Here is a 21555-nt window from a genome sequence, read left to right as displayed (position 1 = left end):
TCTGTAGCCAAAACCACTGCCTTGCCACGACCACCCCTCATTTATTTCTGCTACAAGACAGCTACAGTACAAGCAGCTGCTATCTAGATGTAACAGGTCAAGATGTGACCTAGGATTGCACTTGATTTCAAGCACTTCCATGGAACAGTTCCTTCTGCTTAAATGCACTATTTGTCAAAACAAAACAAAAAAAAAACTACTGAGAAATAAACCAGTTTCAACTAGATTTTGTTGAAGGAAAAAGAAACCCAAGCCAGAGGGGTTTCAGAAAACATATTTTCAAAGCACTGAAAAGAACAATTTTCTAGTTCAAATGACTTTTCACTTTATGCATTTTAAGAACAAAAAACCTGGAACATTTTTTTCTGAGGTCCAGAGGGACCTCAGAAAGTAAGCCTTAATTCCCAACATCTCCTGTACTCTATGAATAAGCAGTTTATTCCCCAAGCACTGATTAAATATTCAACTGTTTTCGAGAAACACATTCTACTATTCACACTTGATCATTTCTTCATGAGACATACAAGAAAAAATTCTGTGTTTAAATTGTTAACCAGAGTTTTTCCCTCCCTCCAACCCCCAAAAGCAACTGGAAAGGAACACAAATCAGAAGCAAGGCAAGAGCTTTGAAAAAGCTCTAGTAATTTAGGACCAAACTAGACAAACCAGAATTTTACTGAGAAAATAAACAGGACTTAATTCTGATTTGTCTAAATGAAAACAAACAGGTCACTTGAAAGCACTGAAGGAATGTTACTCAGCTTGAATAAGGACCTTGAGAGGGAGAAGAAGAACTTTCATAGCTATACTGTGTTCATAGCTACACTGTGTTATATATGCTTATAAGCTTTGTTATTAATTGTTCAGTTTCGTTATTGAAGAAAGCTCAATCCAAAATGCACTGAAGCCAATGAAGAGGTTTTCCTTCACTTCAAATTATGCCCAAATTCACCTTTATCTCCCTTTTGCAGGCTATGGCAAAAGGCATTTAAAAAAGCAAACAAAACAATTGCTTTAGCCAACATAATGAGATGCATTTAGCCCAAAGTATAGGAGCCGGTTTAGCAATGTGTCCATGACAAAGACAGTTTGAACTGTTATTTTTTCTCCAAATTGTAACAGTGCCTGATGAACAGCAGTCACAGCATAGTCTGAAATGAATATGACATGAAAAATACACCTTTTCAAAACGCTGATGTCATCTTAGAGGAGGAAAAAAAGGACCTTTTATTTTTGTTTTTCCCTACAGTACAGGCAACGTGTCATTCCTCACACCATGGTCCTGGTGAGGAACCCTGTCCTGCCAGAAGCCAGAGAAAAAAAATCCAGACCCCTCCAGAGGTGAGAAGCCTCCTAGTCTTACACCAGGAGTTTGAGAGTATAAGGAATAAACTGTAACTCTACATAGTACTTTCATGCCAAACAATAGCCCTAGTTAAGCACATTCTGTATCATCTGATAAGGTTCTGCTTTTTCAGAAATAGCTTTAACAGGCCACATTTTCACAAAGAACAGCCCTTATTTATAGAGAGGGAAAAAAGGAATAGAGACTGTTCATACATAAATCTGTAGTTTACATACTGTTCTTTTAGATTGTGAATGGAGTCAGTCTATTCTTTATATCATTACTGTTTTTCTGGGTGTTTTCTTTTCCTTAAAAAAATATATATTTGGTAAAACACATAAGCAGTAATTTTAACCAGGTTGGGGATTTGTTTGCTATTCAAGCTGAAGGCTTGTGTTTCAAGCAGATTGCCAAAAGGGAGTGTCAGAACATTCAGTCATCCATGGGACACTAAGGCACATTTGGGCTGTTCAGTCATTCTGCTGTTAGCCCAAAAAACACCCAAAGATTAGGCCAGTGGTCCATTATTAAATGTCCCTGGAGTCTCTTTTACTAAAGGGAAATACATATTTCTTAATTCCTACAGCATTATAACCCTGGTTGAACAAAGCAGAACTCTTCCTCTCATTTGGTAATTTTCCTTTAAAAATACATTTTCAATAAAGGCTAGATGTCTCCAGTCTGGTGCAATGGGTGGAAGGACATTGCTACACCCTCTCTGTATCTTTGCAGAAAGAGGAGAAAGGGAAACAGCTGACTGCTTTTCACAATACCTGGATTCAGCCAAAAAAAAGGGGTCCCCATATGCCTGCATGCCATAACAAACATAGCTGAAAGTCCCATGACCTAATTCAACTAAGCATAACATTTCAAATGTATGCTGGAGAGCAGATCCAGAATTTTTTCCGGAGAAAAAGTAAAATTTGGTATCAGGAATCACAGTGTCACTGATGGCATTTGAATAGGATTACATCCTTCTGCCACAGTTATGGCATCTGTGTGCACAGGGCTCAAGAGAATCCTGAAGACAAACTTCTCTTCTTCAGTTCAAGAACAGAGATCTAATTCTCCTTGATTTTATTCCTCAAATGCTGAGAGAATGCACAAAACTAGTCAAAATACCTTAGCCATCTTATTTTTCCTGGGGTTTTTGGCTGGTTTTTTCTTTGTCCTACTTGTATTCTCAGGCTCAGCAGGGACATTCCTGCCTCACAAAGCAGGCAAGCAAGCATCCCTTGGGTGTATCCCAAGAGACACCTTCCATATCTCTTAAGACCTACTTCTACCTGGCGTTGTACAGGTACCTTTCCATATAATTATACAGCCCTGCACGATTAGATTGGACTGCAAATCAGTTGTTGCAGCCCAAGATCAACACACACAAAGAAATTCTGGCCTCGCACGCCATTAGTCTGAGTTCTTGCTCTTAAGAAAGATGCAAGAATTTCAGTGTTTTCAGTTGAATCAAATCTGACTGAAGTGACAGTCTAATGGAGGCTCAGCAGTTCTGGGTATTCTGGTTAAGTCACCTGCATGGGTAATTCAGAGGCTATCCAGATGCCAAGGGAAGTTCTCCCCCAAGGAATAGAGGAAGGGGAAAAAGGAGCAAAACCCTTGAAAAAACATCTGTTTGTTCTATGGCCTCTTGTCAGTCAGGCCTCTTGCCAAAAGCTCATTAAAAGTAATTGAAGGGAGGAAAAATTGTATTATTACATTTATTATTATGCAGATAAAGAAATTTGGGGGATATATGTTACCAAAAAAAAAAAAAAGCAAGAGAGAGAGAGAGAAAGGAAGACGTATGAGAAGTATAGATACCTCTGATTCTTGTATGATCCCATGGTTCAAGCATACCATGTCTGGACATGTGATAGGGGAACCACAACCTTCTTGAATTGCCAGCTCCAGGTACAGTTTTAGACACTAGAAACAAGCAAAGAAAACAAAACAAAAAAGTTACAGCCCACATGCTGGTAACAACCAGATGTCAGAGATGCTGTGCACTTCCCACCTTCACCACCTTAATTGGCTGTCCAGAAGCTCCAGCACATAGCAAACATCAATTACTATAAGCGTGAATGCTACAAGTGATTACATTGGAAAGAATGCAACAAAGAACAATTAATTATGCATGACTTCATCTGCTGAGCACTGCGTTTACCTAAGTCAGCAAGTCAGACCTTTCAGCCCTAACAACCCCTATGCTCTGCTAAACTGGAATTGGAGGATTTGGCAGGGGTGAGTATCTTTTATCCTAATTAAACAGGCTTTGTGCCTTTGTTTTTCCTCCTGTGTTCTGAATTCAGACTCTCATCCACCAGTCGCCATTGTAGGAGAATTCATTTACAAGAACGACACTGTTCTCAGCTGCACAAAAGAGAAAAGGGGTTTAGCACCTGGTTGGGAGGTTATAATCTGCCCTAGAAGATGTGCATCTATCAGTTTTTCCTCCCCCTCAACTCCCCCCCGCCCCGGATCAAATAATTTCCATTATTTGAAGGCTGATTCATCATCTGCCTCTACTCTATTCAAAGTCTATTTCCAGCATGGAGGCCACTTTAAGAATGTTTCCAAATTGTTCCATTACAAAAACAGCAGGCTTCCCCTCCAAGCTCAAAAAGGCCTCTATTCTCCTCACACTTTACCTGGCATGCCAGTTTCAAATATATTCAACTTGTCTTTATAACACATGTTACAGTCTTCAGTAAAATCATGGCACAAAACTCATGCAATGGACCAAAGAACAGTGCTTGAATTGTTCCTCCAAATTGCAAAAACAAGTAAGTAAGGTCACTTCTACATAAAATAAAACAACAATGTCTCTTCAAAATAATGGCAAAGCATACAATAAATTGCAAGTCACCATTAACAGAACAACAAAGCATGGACTTCTGACAGATTTTGGTATCAGCTTGCAATGTTTACTGTAAATGAAAATAAACATACATTATGAGAAGTAGGACTAATGTAGTTTTTTTCCCTACAGTTTTGTATTTCATGTCCGTACTACAAACCTTCTCCTCAGTACTGCTGATTTCTTCATTATTGCCCCATCAATTTTCAAGAAATATGTCAAAGCAAAATAGGGTTTTGAGACCTCTGTCAATCCCCCAACTTTTGGAAGAGGCACTGAGTTCAAAAGCTAATAGGTGAGTAATGGGGAAATCACAGCCCTTCCAAGTAAAGCAGCCTTAGACTCTTCAAAAACCATTGTTTTATTATTTATAGGCACATAACTCTCAAGTCTGTGTTAGTCTGGACTATTCTGAGAAGGCCTTGCATATTTTGTTCTGATTAAAGAAATTTTCTCATTTGTATTTTTTATTGGAAAACTGATTCCCTCTAAACTGTCAGGATAGTTAGGACCCTTAAAAATGGAAATGAAATTTCCTTATTATTCTGTCTGTCTCTCTACGTAAATCTCCACATCCACATTTTGTTTAATTCTGATGAGCTATAGAGATATTAGCTCAAGCAAGCAAAGTCATCTTAACTTACTGGCATTTTAAATTAACTTACTTTTGATTTGCAAATATTTGAAGTGTATTCTCTTAGAAGAACGTTGGGATATAATCTAACTGGTAAGCTTTAAATGTGTCTCTCATTAAACACTAATGTATTCAGATCCAGCATGCACCCCTATAGGAAAGCAGCAAAGCAGGTTGTAAGAAATTGATGGTGCAAGTAGTATGTGGGAGGCGAGGGAGATATTCACAGGTGAAAAGCAAAAAAGAAATCATATCAGTTACTGAAGGCAGTATTAGCTCCCTAGGGATTATCAGCCCAGATTTAATCAGCAGTTATTCTTTTATTATTCCAACAGCAGTCTCAGTGCCCTGTCCCATCTTCTCGCCCACTCCTCCCAAAGGCATCCAGGCACAGTTCTTTCACAAAGTCAGTTTACCCACGGGATCAAAGCACCCCCAGCACAGCAGCTCCCTCACAGAGCAGTGAGCAGAAGCAGGTATGGAACCACAGTGGTGCCTGGGAGTGGACTCCTCCAGGTGACACTGGAGCTGCCAGGGCTGTGCCCACATCTGCCACCATGGTCTGGGCAGTGGCAGCAGGTGACATAGGGAAAGCCCAAAAAAAGCATGCCCAGAGCCCAGGGTGGCTCCCAGTGCCATTACTGATGCAGGTGAAGGCAGTGGGTGACCTTGTCCTCTGCTCCACATTCATTAAGCACTGAGTACTGCCCATGTGCTTCAGCACGGATCACAGGAGAAATGGGGCAGCAAGCACTCACTCCCTACACAGATTTTCTCCCTGGTTTGTACCTGTACACAGCATCCTCCACAAATAATGTAAATAGAAAATTCTGCCCTCAGAGTCCCTTCTCCAAGGCCTGCACGTGCTGCAGTGTGTTGAGTGTTCTTAAATCCGTGGGCAGAGCATCCTTACATCTCACTTCATCTCCTCATGGCAGACCTGCTTACTTTCTGGATCAAGTCTCAGGGCAGCATTTGGCGAAGGGCAAATGTCTCCTTCCCACCAAAGCATTTAGGTTGCCTTAATTCCTCAGCAAGCATGAGAGAGCAACCTTTTACTTTTGCTAAGATCCTGGCTTCTGTCTCCTCTGTGGTGCCGCCTGATATTTAGTAATTTGTTTTGACAGCATGGTACAGTGGATTTGTGTTCTGAGGGCAGCTCAGGTCAGGTGGTTACAGAGGGAGGACAAAGCATGAGAAGTTACTGCAGGCCCAGCAGCAGCCCAGAGGCTTGTTCTTAATTTAGACTCTCAGGACAGGAGCTCGGAGCACTGACAATTACGCTTCCGTACAAGGATGGGCATGAAGCTCTTAAGGAGCTTCGATCCACAGTATAGATTTTGCAATCATTTTCCATATGCAGTATCTAAGTCATTAGGGATACCAAGCCAGGAGAACCGAGGTTTCTGAGGGTTGCTAACGATCTGGATTCTTCTTCTCTTCTCACCCACTGCTTGGTTGTAGGTGAACGTAAGTGGGCAACCAAGCCTTCTGTGGTTCTTTTAGAGCTTGCTGTGCTTTCAGCTTGGAGAGATTTTATAATTGGGCTGTGCAGTGCCATGGATCTTCAAGTATTTCCCAGAAAATCTCCCTGTTAAATCATTGTTATAGATATGAAATATTTGCTCTTGACTTTCTGTGCTTGAAGAAGGTGCTTTGGGTGTAATACAAAAAGGGCTTAAAGTTGCTGGGAAACTTGAAGAAAGCATTTAATATTTATTGCTGAAGGATTAGGTTTTTTACCAAAGTATGTACATGAATGAAGATGTGAATTTCTTGTTCCCTTTTAGCACCAAAGAAGAAACATTGGAAAATCACTGAAATTTTAAAGTATGCCTTCACTTTGCAGAGAAAGTGTTTTCAGAGGGGTTTTACCATTATTTACAGCTCAGCTACTAATTTTGCTGCTTACTTGAGAAGTGGCAACTAAGTATCTGAAAAGATGCAAGCCAAAAATGTGATGAAAAGATGTTTCCATGTCTGTATAATGAATCACGACTGACCTTCTCAGCAGTGTGTCCTCCCACACTTTAGAGAATACATTATTACAGACATAAAATGGCAAGATTTTTTGTGCATTTTGTCTACAAAAATCAGCAGTGTCTCAGGAAAACTGCATACACTACATATGCTACTTAATTGCTCTTTAAAGTGAAGGAAAAATCAACATGCTCTGCCTTCTGTGATACAAACTTTGCCTGAAAGGGTCGTCATCTTGACATCCTAGAAATCATGAGGTCTCAACATGCTGGGCTACACTCTCCAACCAATTTCCTGCAGTATGGTGACTTTTGAGCACGGAGCAGTCAGTGGCTGGAGTGGCCTCAGCACAGGATCTGTGGCTTATGGTGACATTAACGCCATCCTCTTACTTTCCACAGCCAGAGCCAGCAAAGCTTCCATGAATGTGTCACATAGCCGAGGCAGAATGGTTGAGACAGCAAACTAAAAATTGACCAAGGTCTTGCTGAACAGGTTAGAATCCTGCTGACTACAGATCACACACTGGAAGTTTGATTCCATTATGTTCACCCCTCAAATAAAAAGCTGACACCAACATAAGTAGTTTTAATTCCCATACCTGCAAGTATGCTTCAATCAGTTAACTCGGATTTTCCCCACTGAGCAACTATACCATGAACACATCTGTGTTCTGGGAAACATAATAAAATTGAGGCATTCAAGCAAGAAAGATCAATTCAAATGTGATCATATAATTCCACTAGTAAAACTCAGTACACCTAACAGAATGTCTTGTTGCTGATCTAGCTTTGCAAAGCATGTTTTGCTCCTGCTGGACTAGTGACAACTTCAGTCAAAAGAGGACTAGAAGTATTTTTTTCTCTGAGATTCATAATGTATAATTACGTTTTTTTCCAATAATTTGCTGTCTAAGTGTTTTGGGGCAGGATTTTTTTCCTCTTATGCTGGTTTTGTCTTTCAGGACATCACCTTCCTCTATTTAATAAAATAAAATCAATATCCAGTTAGCTATGTCACAAAATGCTACTTATGAAGTTTTTTGGTGGTTTTTTTTGGTTTTTTGGGGTTTTTTTTGTATCTTGCAAGACACGTAGGAAAGGTTATAATTTAGGCAAATTCTTGCAAATTCTCACTAATTCCCCCATATTCCCCTCCTGGAGCTAAGGGTCTATTGAAAGAGTACATTGACACGTGATGGAGTCATGTTTAAAAACACACTGAAAAGTCTAATCAAGGAATGCACAAACTAGTAATGTAAAAGATTCCTTCTTCAATAATAAACAGAAGTGCTTTCTATGGTCAGCTTTGAGCCTAAGAATGAAAATTCTGTTCAGGATATTCATGGATTTTTCATTTCAACACTTCTTCATGATGCTCTAACTTCTCTTTTTTCCTTTTTTTCCCAAAAGTATATTGTACAGAGGCTATTCTTAATGTACTTACCAAGAAAAATATATCTGTTTAGTTATGTATTTACTCTGCAAAGGGATCATAACAGTTGTGCACTTTAACATAAAAATGAGTTCAAAGTGTAACTTCAGTGTTAGGTTGCTATGTAATAATGTGACAAAGGCACTATATCCCTTTCACTGTGAAATCTGAAGTTTCTATTAAAATCCACTTTCAGATAATTTATGTATCAAAGACAAAAGATGGATCTCAATCATTCCTGCATACTGCTTTTCAAGTACCTGGACATGTTCCAGTACCTTGCTCCTCTCCGACCTGCCTGCAGCTGTTCAGCTCCCAAAATGCAGCCTCATTAGTTTGCATACAGAAGCATAAAAGAAACCCCATATGTAATATGACAAAACTGAACAGGTATCTTTATTAAGAAACATGGAGGGAGGACTAGAAAGAAAAAAGAAACAGAAAACACTGGCTTATTTTCCTGTCAAATGCCACCGATACTGCTGCCAGCCACTGAGCAGCAGTTGGTACAGGATAAGTAAGGGATTGGTCTTTAATTCAATTATAGAAAGGTAAAAAACAGATCTACAGTATTTCCCAGACAGTACTAGGCCATGATCTACATTAAATGTGAAAATGCACAAAATGATTGAATGCATCTTGCCAAAACAAGGTCTTTCCTGCTAACATGTAACTTGAAGACAACTTCCATTCCAAAAAAAGAAGAAAAACTCAGGTCTCCCTCTCAAAATCCACAGGAATTATATACAATGTTAAATCTGTCTTCCAGAGATCTTCTCAAAACTGTGTTTGTTTGGGGTTTGGGTTTTGTTTAGCCTAGGCTTTTTTACAAACTCCAGGTTTGGGGGCAGGGTGCGGAAATACTGTATATGGAGAGAATACTTAACATTTCAGTTGACATTCCAGAGTGTCTCATGATTCAGAACAGATGAACAGATAGGCATTCAGTTTTTATTTTAGTTCTGGGCTACAGTTATGTACTTTTTATTCAATGAGACATAACATTCATTTATTTCTTATGCTTTAGAAATGTTACCTGTTCTTTAGTGAGTACACAATCTAGTATTACTAATTTTAGTAAGACAGTTCACGTCAGAACTCTAAATTTAACCACCTTGCCCTACCCAGTATCTAATCAAACACATACTAAGATAAATGTACCCCCCTAGACAGTACTCATAGTGTTTATGGCACATCTATATAATGTTAAATAATATGTTCATCGTTGCTGTGACATCTGCACTTCCACACATCCAATCACCAAAATGGATCAGTCACTTTGAATGTGTGGTACTCAAACTCCTCATGTATCTCTCAAATGGTCTTAAAACTAGATGAAACAAGTGTATTGGCAATTAGCTTGGAGCCATTTGTACTTCACTTGGAAAAAAAAGTGAGGCTCTTCCAACTGAAGTTTTTAGAAACTACATGACAAAAATAGAAATCTCTTAATTTGCTACAGATAAACATATGACAGGCACACTTCAAAATGAGAAACAAAATTCTAATGAAATATGCATATTGCCCAATCTCTATTTTAACTGCTAGGGACCAGATACAGTGATAAATGAATGGACAGAAGATCCAATGGATAAAAGATCAGACCACATAAGAGACTTATCAAGAAAGATGCTTGAAAGAAAGTGAAAAAATGCCCCTGTAGCTTCGGAGAACATACAGTCAGTTCATGGCTCAGGACGAGGGAAGGAATAATATCACTAATAAGAATTTAATTTTGTCATGATCAAGTGAAAACACCAAGCAAACACGACAGTGGACCAGAAGATAACTGCCTCCTCTTGGTCCCAAAGCCTATTTTTTATGGGATCCTTCAAATGTACCTGAGAAATATATTGTCATCACCTTTGTCTCAAAATATCTACCAGTGATGCTGAATTCTGCTCAGAAACACAGTTTGAAACCATGAGGCCCAAGACATCCTGGCAGCCTTTCATAAAAAGCAGGAAAGGTTCCTGGTAATTGTTGCCATGAAGTGGTACCACTAAACAGAAAAGGATCAGAGAAACTCACCCTTCACAAAACGGAGCCAGCTGCAAATATAATTTCTCTTGCCAAAAATCCACATCAGGCCAGACCTGGCCTTACCAACAGCTACAAAACAGGCATGAGCATGAGGTTTATGTCACAGTCTGGCTGAGTTACTGTGGCACTTCAAGGAATTGACAACTTACTTCACATTGATTTCTTCGTTGGTTAAATGGAGATAACACCAACTGCATTGATGCAATGCTGTCATTAAAACATTAGTTGCCTCTTCCTCCCATCTTCCTTTGGCCACCATCCAGAGGCTGCCACCTTCACTAACTTCAGAAACATGCAGTCCCTCTTCCTGTATTGTAGTATACCTCAAAAGCCAATGGGTACATCTGTACTCTTTAGGTAAAGCCAACTCTGCCTTTGGTGTTACTCTGCACAGAAACACATACAGGAAGTTCTTAAAATGTCTGAATTACTACAGAAGTGCTCTGTGTTCAGTGCCAATATCACCAGGTGTAGGAATTCTCTTTTTTAAAAGTTGAAAAAAAATTATTCCAAAACACTTCAAATGTCAAGCTGGGGAAAGAAAGAATCCCAAATGTCAACACTTCCAAATGGAAAACAGCCTGAGATGAGCTTTATATAAAGTAAGTGGGGCACTGCAGCACAAGGTATATTTAGGAAGAGGAGAAGGTAGTGAGTGTTCTGGTGCAGTTGTGAGAAGGTATCTCATAGGATGGGGAGAAAAAGAGAACAAATCCCTTCTTGAAAATGAGGACAAAGAAACAGAAGTGATACTAAAACCCAGTGTTGGCTAGATGATGGAAATCCAACTATTCCCTTACTCATAATTTTTACTAAGTATTATTTCAGTGGGTTATTGATACACAAGTTGTTTCACTTAGCAGGTATCCCATTAAAGAATGGGATCTGCCTCCTCCTTGTCCTTGGTCTACTTGGTCTCCTCTGCTCTCTGACTCCTCTGCTCATGTTTTTTGCAAAGACCCCTCACATTACTTTTTCCAGTTTTCCAGTGCTCCCCTCCACAAACAATCTGAAACTTCACAGCGCTGAGGGCCAAACGTCACTGTTCAGCCACCCAAAGGAGGCAGGACAATGCACAGCTGTTCTTGAAAAGATTAAGGAAAGCAGAGGAGCCTTAGAACCTCCTGTTGATGAAGTACCAACAGAGAAACTCCTATTTCTCTAAGAGTTTCTTCTTCTCCTCTAGTAAAAGCAGCCATCCGCACCCTCTTTCCGAGGCTGAAGGCCCGCCAGGGCCCAGGCAGGTGGCTGCCCATGGTACCACACTGCCCACAGCAGCAAAGGAGCCTTTTGAGCCCATGCCTAGCCCTAGCCTTGCTGTCACACACAGCTACAGCAGAAATCTTGTTCTCCAATTGCCTTTGGAACACCGCCTACTTGTAGAAGCCCAAAAGAGCACAGAAGCTACCTGGGCTTGCATGCTAACTTCTCCTTCTCCTAAGGCTGCATTGAAGTTTAATCTCATTTGGACTGCATTGTGTGCACCAAAATAACAAACAGGTAGATCATCACGGTATTTGTTTTGCACATTTTGTAACTCAGTTGCCTCACACAATTCTCAGAAGTACAAGACTCAACAAAGAATTTGCTTGGGAAAAAAAAAGGTGAATCATGCTAGTTCTGCATAAACCTGTGCCAACAATACAAAACAACATACTTGAAAGCGTCTTCTGTTTTCAGTTTGTTACACATTGTCTTCAACATCTCAAACCCTTTGCCAGTGAATTACACACAAGATAGATGGACATAAGCTGCTGCTTGACATAAATAGCAGCAATCCCATTTATTGCTCACCTGGCTCTAATTGGGGCCCTGAAATACTTAAGAGGAGGCAGTGAAAAGATGAAAGACAAAACCAAGAAAGAATTGGTGTGCAGGAAAAAGCCAACCCTGGGTTTTTTACTGACCTCTAAGACCACATTTCTGCAACAGCACTGCACTGGTTCCCTCCTGTCACCACTGCCACCAGGGCAATCTTATCCCACCTGCTAAAACCTGGCCTTCACGACTGCCTACAGGCTACAGGCTCACACCGAGTCTTTCAGAGGGCCCTCAGTATTTCCAGTGTTACTGCTAGTCCTGCACTCCTCTCTAGCACTTCCAAAGGGTTGAGTGTGCTGTGCCAGACACCAGGGCAATTCTAGCCCAGCAGATGCAAGATGCACGTGATCATACCACTCACTGTCTCTCCCTGCTGCTTTCCCAGTTTCAGCCATGTTTTGAAAAGGCAGGAGTCTCCTAGATGCACACTTTCCAGACTGCCTAATGAGCACCAAAGCCCGGGAAACACCCAGTGTGCTGTGCAAAGGCAAAGTGGGGAGTGTGACCCGCCCATTCCTGGCACTGCCCCACCAGAGCACTCCTGAGTCTTACCTGAGTGAGGCACTGTGAGAGCTCTCTGGGCAAAGAAGGAAGGAAAAGAGCAAACATTTAGGAACTTGTATCAGAAATAAGTATAATATTCAAAGTGTTATTCTGTAAGTGACTCAATCCAGAAGTAATTAATATTAGTTTGCTTTGGACCCAGATGCACTAAAGTGCAATTAAATACTGTATGTTTTAACACTATAATGGTGTGGACAGACACAGTGAATAATTATTTCACATACATATGTGAGCACCATGACCACCGCCGGGGCAAAAACCTGAGTAACTGCACATCCAAGGAAGAGAAAATTGCAACAAAAGGTAAACCTAAGGGCCTGATGATAAGAAGGACATCCCCCATAAATATATTCAAGGATGAGTGGGAAGACAAGGAACAATATGAGCAGTATCAGCAATAGATGAGACCTCCCTCCCCTTTTGGGAAAGGGATAAGTAAAGGTGACAAAGGGACCATAAAATCGTGGAGCTTGAGCAGTACAGATGTTGCTGAATATCTGTATCTAGAAGTGTGCACCACAGCATGGCACTCTGCAAAGATTTTACAGATACAGGAAATGAACTGAATAATGTAAAGTTCAGTCCTCTAAAACTTTCACAGATAAAATATATCTCACATCTCTTCCCAACCCTCTTCAGAGATCAGTCTTTCATTCAAAACTAATACAAATCTGAACACAATGAAACCAAGTCATGAGGTACACTACAGCCATTTCCAAATTCCTGGGATGTGTAGATGTGTGCTTTATCTCACACTGCAGTGGAATCTCATGCCAAGTGCAACACATGTTGAAAAACATGAGGCTGATGCCTCTTCAGGCCTGACTGAGCTACCAAGTAAGATGGCAAGTAAGTTCTGCAAGCCATCTGCTTTTTCTGCTGAGAACAGAGAGAGTAAAAATGTTTACAGTTATTTGAAAAACTCCTGCCCTACTAGCAACATTCCACCAAAATGCAAACATACACATTCTAAGGCACAGTTTACTTACTTTGGCTAGAACACAGCTTTTATGGGGTATTTTGTTTATTGCAAGAGTTTCTAAGCTGAAAAAATAGCTGTACACAATTCCAAGTTGTTTGAATGCCTTGGTTTTACAGACTACAAATGGAAAGGAAATATAACCTCACTCCCACAGATATCTAAATAGTAACAATTTCCAATTATTTCCACAGACACAAATAGTGTGAAAAATAATCATCATTGCAGCATCACCATTAAGTAGAAGAAAAAAAAAAAAGAAGAAGAAGACTTCACATGTAACAGAACAAAAAATTAACGAAAGCAATGGTTTCAGTTTACTGGAGCAGAATCTATTATTTCCATGTCAAGCCCTTTTCTATTTCAAATTTCATACTACTCCTGGATCTATACAATTACCCTTACTGACAGAAGAATAATCTATACAAGCTGAAAGCATTGCTAGCCGAAAAACTGCAAAACTGATCGGTGCTCAACCCCATAGCTCACAGTACATATCCTTACCCCAAAATTTTTCTTAAGTGTAGTGTGAAGGTATCTAGATATCCTGGCATGGGTGAGAGGAAATTTAGGGCACGGCACACCAGCAGAGTTGCTGCAGGCTGTGCCCCAAGCAGTCCCCCTTGCAAGTCCCAGCACCCCACGTCAAGCTGCTCTGACACTGCTTTTTGGAGGCTGCCCAAAAATGCAACTCATATAGCGTCCCAGAAACTGCTCTGGCATCAAGACAGAGAGCCATGTAGCCAGGTTAAAAGTTTCCAGAGCCCTCTTTGTTACAGGATGCAAGATCTACATGTCTCAGCATGCATCAGCCCAATCCATTGGGAGGACGCTGGGACACAGGCAACAGTCAGACCAACGCTGGACTTGGGAGCATAAACACAATTGAGGCATATTATGCCCATTGAAATAAATAGAGCGTGTCTAAAGGCTTCTCCCAGCTGCATTCAGACTCACTCATGGCTGGCTCTTGGTTCAAAGTCAGCCAAGTTTGCACAGATGCCAAACAACTGCACCTTTCTTGATGCTGTCACAGCACTGGAGCACCAAGCTCAGAGGACTCTCTTCCTGGTGCTGGCCAGGGAAGGAGTGTATGGATGGAAAGAAGACATGCAGGCACAACAACATCCCCAGCCATCCCTGATCTCTCCCTTTGGCCAGTATCCTGTTGGAGAGCAGAGTCCAGCTCTGCCTGGCAACCACGCTTCCCTAAGGGTTACTCTACCCAGCTAGCACTGAAGTTCATGTACCATTAACAGTACTAAATCAGAGACACAGTTCTTGGGACAGGACTGGGACCACTGTAAAAGTATCAACTTCGCCAGTTTTCTGGGGTTTTTTCTGTTTAAAGAAGTATCTTCACGTCTACCTTTTAGGTTATGTGTTCTTCAAACTTTTGCTACAAACTAAAATACAGAAATGTTTCGTGCAAGTTGGTATGGAAAACAAACTTCATGAAGTTCAGGTTGAAATGCATATTAATCAATCTTATTTTCTTGAAATACACATCCTGTTTCAGCTACTCTGAATTCAGTGTAAGTGAAGATATTCTCACCCTAGCTGGCTTCACAAATATCCAATTTCTTCATGAATTCAAACAATCAAGGGTAAAACATAAACATACTTGCTTGATGCTTATTCACAATTTGTTTTTCAAAAATAAAACCAAGTACATTTATTCTAGAGTTAAAAAAACCAAACCACACCCTCCCCAAAAAAAATCAAAACAAAACAAGCAAACAAATGAAAAACAAACAACAAAAACAAAAAAACACCACACCAAGATCCTCCAGTGACTTCTGACCTGTTTTCAGGTCAGGTACATTAGTTAACATTAGTGCGGTAGATCAAAGTCACTATCACCAGAGAAACAAGGTCCATTTTTCCCATGCTGACAAAGAGACCAGAAGAGCACTACTATCTTTGGGCTTTTATCAGCTCATTCAACTTCTCCCTCTATCATTTCCACCAGCTTTATTTGATCTGAATTTGCAGGCCAAAAAGTCCTTACTGACTACTATAGGCAACCTGAGCAACATCTCTGCAATCTGCAGCACAGAGGCAAAGGTTCAAAAGGCCATTTTTGTTTAGGTTTTCTGATTGCCCTTAAAAGTTACATAGAAGACTTGAAAGGTCCCTGAGAACACAGAAAAGGACAGTAGGGGAAAAAAAAGTTCACAGCTATCCTATGATATTTAAAAGTTTTGCTCCAAAAAGAAGTAAATACTGAGACTGCATGCAAACTGTGTGTGTTCTCCAACACTCTTAAACTGCAACTTTTTTCCCTTTTATTCATGGCTTTTACTAGTACTTGCCATGGGAACATATGTTAGTTACAAATTTTCAAAAGTAAAACAACAAGAAAAATCTTTTAAATAAGGCAAGACAAGCTAACACCAAATGCTCTTTAGAAAAGCATCCTGTGTCAGCATGGGTGTAACACATGCTTGTACAAGACAAGTAATCCCATCTCACAGTTCTGTCCATCTTCAATTACCCAGCTTCTACAATGTAAGGGTATTTACAGATCTTACCGCAGTACAAAAGACGCAGCTGCATTCCTGAAGAGTGGTCATCTTATCCAGGGAATATTCACAGAGACATAGCTTGCACGTGAAGAGAGGCTCCAGAGCTAACTCTCCAGCTTCTGACTCATCAGCTGTCATGGTGTGAGGACAAGCCTTCTCAGCAGAGCCCATTCAGTCATTAATGGTGCAACTCAGCCTGAAAAGAGAAATCAGCAGCTGAAACTTCGTACAAGCCATGCAGTCACTTCCATTGCTTTGAAAAATTACATCTCAGATCCATAAAAGTACATGCACACCCAAATGTACTACTCAACATCTTGGAGCCAGTCTCAACTTCAGGCCATTCAAAATTTACAAAGAGAGCACACCTTCTCAAAAGACCTGAACTGGCTGGGTTCTCTGAGAACATCACCTTGCTGGTACAAAGCACCTCAGTCAGGCTGCTTAACACCAAAATAAAGAAAAAGCCAAATACAAAACAAAACTCACACAGATGGGGCATTTTATACATCACTTTGCCTTTTCAAATGAGTTTCAGACTCATACTTCTCCCACCCAAATGGGATCCTTCAGTCTTCTCTGCACCCACACAGTTCCAGTGAGTGTCTCCACTCCCACATTCTATTCCAGCTGGTGGCTTGGAAACTCCCCTAGGCAGTGCAAGATAAGACCAGATTCCCACTTTCTAGGCAAGCACTTCAAACATTTAGTCTGTAACATTGGTGATGGGTACCATGAACTCCATCTTCTCTGTCACTGAGACAGTGAGCTGGCACTCTATTGCAAGAGGGATGGTGAAGGCATCTAAATCCAGGAAAGGGCTTCAGCTTGCATGAGCTACTTCACACAGGGCTGGAGCTTAAAACCAAATGAGTAAGAGCATTTCAGGTACTCTTTTTTGCATTGCCTTAATGATACCAAAAAGCATCCCAGTTCCTGGCTTCCAGCTCTTCTATTTATTTCACAGACCTCTGAGGCATCTAACTGATGTTTGTGAACCAAGTGCACTAGCACTTTGACAGAGATGCTCACCAGAGCCATGTTTTCACTACACGTCACAGCAGTGCTTGGGGATGAAATTTCTCTTCCTTGATGAGCAGCAGATGGAAATGCCATGTCTGCATGTAATGCTTTCTGGCCTAAGCATTTGAAAACACTGCACCATAATCATAAAAAATCTCAAGACCCTCATTCTTAGACAGTAACACTGAAAAAGGAATTAAAGAGAATATCCTTGTGCTTAAGCTGAAGCAATGCAAAGCCTATTTGCAGATTTTACTACCTCAGCAGAGACAGTGAGGTTCACCACAGTATTTAAGGCACAGAAAAATCTATCCACACCTCTAAGAAACTTGGCCCAACTTCCACAGACCTCCTTCTGAATACACTTTGCTGATGGCAGGACAACCTTCACACATATTTTACAAGCAGAGACCTGATGGCCAGCTGTGCACAGCTGCTTGCAGCAGCACCAAGAGTGCAGCTCCACTAAATCTGAAGTGCTGCACCACAAATGAAGGCTGCATGAACATGAAACCAATCAAGACCTATCGATGTGCTTGTCAGATCTGACAGCTCATGAGGGAAACCAGAGACTTGAGCCCTTTGGTCCTCTTCTGCTGGCCTCCCCTGCACTCCTGAGCACCCTCTGGGCAGGGCTGTCAGGTCACATTTGGCAGCACGTTCCTGCTGCCATTCTGTGGCTGCCAGAGTGGCCAACGCAGCTGCAGACCATCAATGCATATGTGATGTACTGACTTGCAGTGCCTGCTGAATTGCTCCCTAGGGGAAGAATGATGGGGCTCTTGGAGTTTGTGGAACCTTTCCCTACGGCTCCCACCTCATAACCTTACTCACAGCTGAGCCCATCCCCAGGCCTGTCCCCAAAGCCTCATGCGCCCACTGCAGGAAGACACTTTATCTTCAAAAGCCACAAAACCACAATAAATCTAGGTCAGAGAACACTTATTCCTTTTTAATTTTTACACTTGGTAGTTTCCTAGACTATCCTGTCAGAGAGGCCATCAGATTTGTACCTGGAATGTCTTTCTTGTAAGCACACAATTTCAAGAGATATGAGCATCATGACCAAGATTCTGGCAACCAAACTCCTGACCACAAATCCAAAGCAAACTCTCTTTTTATGGCTTGCTATCACTAGTTCATAACATACACTACTCCCACATTATTCTTTTTGCAGTCCTGCGGCCTGCTACCCTGATGTCCCTCACAATTTGCTCCACACAGCTGCAGAGCTGGAGCTCCAGCATGGCCAGAAGCCTTAGAAGGAAGTCTCCCTCTGAGTCAGGAACTGCAACAATCTTCTGTAATTACTGCAGCGGGGTGGGGGGGAACACTGAGTCACTGGAAACGCTATGGCAGATCAAGAACTACCTGTTATTTAAACCTACGTGCTAGACGTTATCTCAGTATTTAGGAGAACTGTAACACATTTACTCAGGTTGCTTTTCAACAGCAGCTGCATCTGTACAGGTGAGCTACTCACCCTCACTCTGCAGTGATCTGAGATTTCTTCATTTAGACAGTAAAAGGCAGCAATGCTAAAAGAAGAGCTGCACAAAAGAACAGGTAGGAATGTTTCAAGATGAGGGAATGGATATAAAATGGATACAGCTGTTTCAAAAGTCAGTGTTCTTCTTATAACTAAAAGGGTTATGACCCTGCATGCAGGCAGCATTAGGGCAGCTGTAGGAAGATTCAGGTGTATGATTGAGGTTTAGGGCTAGAGGCTAATTTTAGATGGCCTAAATGCAGCACTCAGCGTGACAGTGAAGAGCAGGCTCCTGACACACTGCTCTGTGCTAGTAGCAACCTAATGCCACAGTGTGATGACTGTAGGGACTCATTATGATATCCCATTGTCATTGATGATAACAGTTGTCCCTGAAGACTGCAGGTTAAATTCAGTTCTGCTCCCTGTCCCTGCACACATTTACCCTTCCCTCACACTAAGATGCCAGAGCACAGCTGAGGTTCTCCCTAAAACAGGCAGGAGTCCCTGTGGAAAACTCTAGCAGACAGCACCAAGCAAGCCTGACACGTTAGAGGATCCACCCCCAGCCAGCCCAGGCTGGCTCACTCACTTGCAGCCCCATTAACTCCATCGGAGTTCATCAAACAAAGCTAACAGCATCGGAGAACACGGAGACAGCTCCGCGTCCTGCCTGCTCAGCCCTTGAAGGAAACACTGTGGCTACCAGGAAGAGCACTCCTCCCATGGTCCCTGAGAGGTCAGCTTGTCCACAAGCAGCTCTCTGGTCAGGTTGGCACAGGCAAGGCCATCCTGCTAGCACTAAACACCTGCCTGTCAAAGGGAGAGCAGGCACGTGGCCTTTTCCCAGAGCAACCCAGCCCACTGGTCCTTCCATCTGCCCATTAGAACTGGGACTTCTGCTACTGCTACCAAGGGACACACGCTAGGGGAAGAGCTCAGGGTAACAGAGAAGGGTAGCCCCATTCAGCAGTAGCTGCGCTCTGGACCTCCCCTACAGAACTGATCTCGTTCTCATCATCATCAGATCAGATGGCAATAACAATATCTTCCTCCAGTTCCCAGCCACTACTCTTCCCGTTCTTCCCCAACAGTTCAAAATGCGTTGTCCTCCCTCAAGATCTTCAACTATCTCCTCAACCTTATCAGCCTAGCAGAACTGACTTTTCCAGGTGCATCAGGGAAGCCATGAAGTTCCACCTCAGCTGCTCTGAATTTTTATGGCTTTCACTTTGCTACACTTATCCCACAGACGGTCATTGTTTAATTACACATCCATCAGTCCTCTTTACAGAGGATTAAAATTCCTATTATAATTACAAGTGAGTTGCCAATAGATTAGATTGAAAATTAAGCATCTTGGGTGTATGTGTTGTGCACAGGACAAGGGAGTCACTGAAGAACAATTAAGGAGCAAAAAGTAAAACACAATTCCATATTTAGTTATATGAAAAAAAGTGATCAGAAATTAAAGTAAATGGAAACTTTCTGAAAAATAATGGACACTCATATAAATACAACACACAGTTAAACATTAAAAGCTTCCCTTGCATGCTTACAAACACAAATGACCTGTTCAGGAAAGCATCCCAAACAAAGCAAGAAATGCGTCATTGAAACTGTAGTGCAGCACCTCAACTCCGCAAAAAAAAACCTCCACTGAACAGCAGCACGGGCTCCATGAGACGTTGTGGAATACTGATAAACACTTCTTGAGGGCATTCTAATCCAGAGAAATGTACTGGTCTGAATCCCGCACCAACATGAATCATGGCAAGGAAGGGTCAAATCACGGCAAGGAATGCGTAAACACTCAGGAACTCGGAAGATCCATTTTTTTTGTCTACTTCTATCAGCCACGTACACACACGCAGATCATTCTCCTTTAACACTGCACAGGATTTCCAGGAAATTGGACATCTTTCCTCAAATTGTATGCTGCTCAGCTCATAAGAACACTCATACTTCCCTGGCTGTGACCCTGATGGTGCTGATGCCACAGGATGAGGCAGGACCACAAAGTCTGAACAAATGCGAGCGAGCTGGGGAGGGTCAGCCCTGTGGGCTGTAAACTGCACAGTCACCAGGACCAGAGCTCGCCAAGCACTCAGACCTGTCTACGTTTCCGTTCCACTCATCTGCCTGCGGACACTTTCGCTTTGTCTCTGGGAGGTGACAAAGCTGTGTGCTTTCTTGTAGCTCTGGAACATCTCAACGCTGCCCGTTAGCAAGAAAACATTAGAGTGTGCTCAAAGCAGAAAGGACTGAGAAGGGTAAGTACGAGCAGAAACTCTAACAGAAAGCATGGAGATTTTAAGTGAAATAAAAAAACAGAAGAAAAGCACTGGAAGAAGGAATGAAGAACTTGTTTGCCTTCAGAGTCTCCTGACACTAGAGTGTCTGATGTCTAACCTTGAAAATTACTTCCTACCAGCAAATATCTGTACTACCTGCTTCTAGACAGGTACCCATTGCAAATCCTGGCATTAGGATCCCAAAGTGGAAACTACTAACTCCCTGTGATGGGGGTGAGAGAGCAGCTGGGTGGGTGTCTGGGAGACAGTCAAGGCCAAGCCACCCCAGCTCCACAGAGGTATCAAAAATCGATGCAACCTACTGCTGAAATTTTCCCTGTAAGCAGGAATTTTAAGGTAACATCTTTGTTACAGTCACACAAAGGCTCACTTGAGCCTGCCCAGCTTCCTCAAACCATGACTACTACTGAAGAACAGAAGTTACTCTATAGATGCAATAAAGAAAACAAGGCAGGCAGTCTCCGGAGCCGCAACAATAGGACATTGCCTGCAACCAAGTCACTGTATTTAGCTAAAAAAAAATGTGTCTGAATGTGACTTTCACCA

The 21555-nt window shown here is 41.7% G+C and overlaps 1 protein-coding gene across 3 annotated transcripts in view; it reads right to left on the bottom strand.

Annotated features, from left to right (window-relative positions):
• The window catches only part of RNF144B (ring finger protein 144B), an 85946-nt gene that overhangs the window by 15872 nt on the left and 48519 nt on the right, over positions 1-21555 (bottom strand). For all 3 annotated transcript variants that reach the window (XM_039712050.1, XM_039712049.1, XM_039712048.1), the window contains 2 exons: positions 16189-16378; positions 3164-3268 (listed from right to left, as the gene is read on the bottom strand). In XM_039712050.1, coding sequence (XP_039567984.1) covers positions 3164-3268; positions 16189-16353 — 270 coding nt within the window. In that variant the 5' untranslated portion in view covers positions 16354-16378. The remainder of the gene's footprint in view (positions 1-3163; positions 3269-16188; positions 16379-21555) is intronic.

Source organism: Passer montanus, unplaced genomic scaffold, assembly GCF_014805655.1.
Source record: "Passer montanus isolate IOZ18808 unplaced genomic scaffold, ASM1480565v1 scaffold26, whole genome shotgun sequence".
Taxonomy (NCBI): Eukaryota; Metazoa; Chordata; class Aves; order Passeriformes; family Passeridae; genus Passer; species Passer montanus.
Note: the sequence above shows the minus strand (reverse complement) of the source record. Positions and strands in the feature narration are given on the sequence as shown.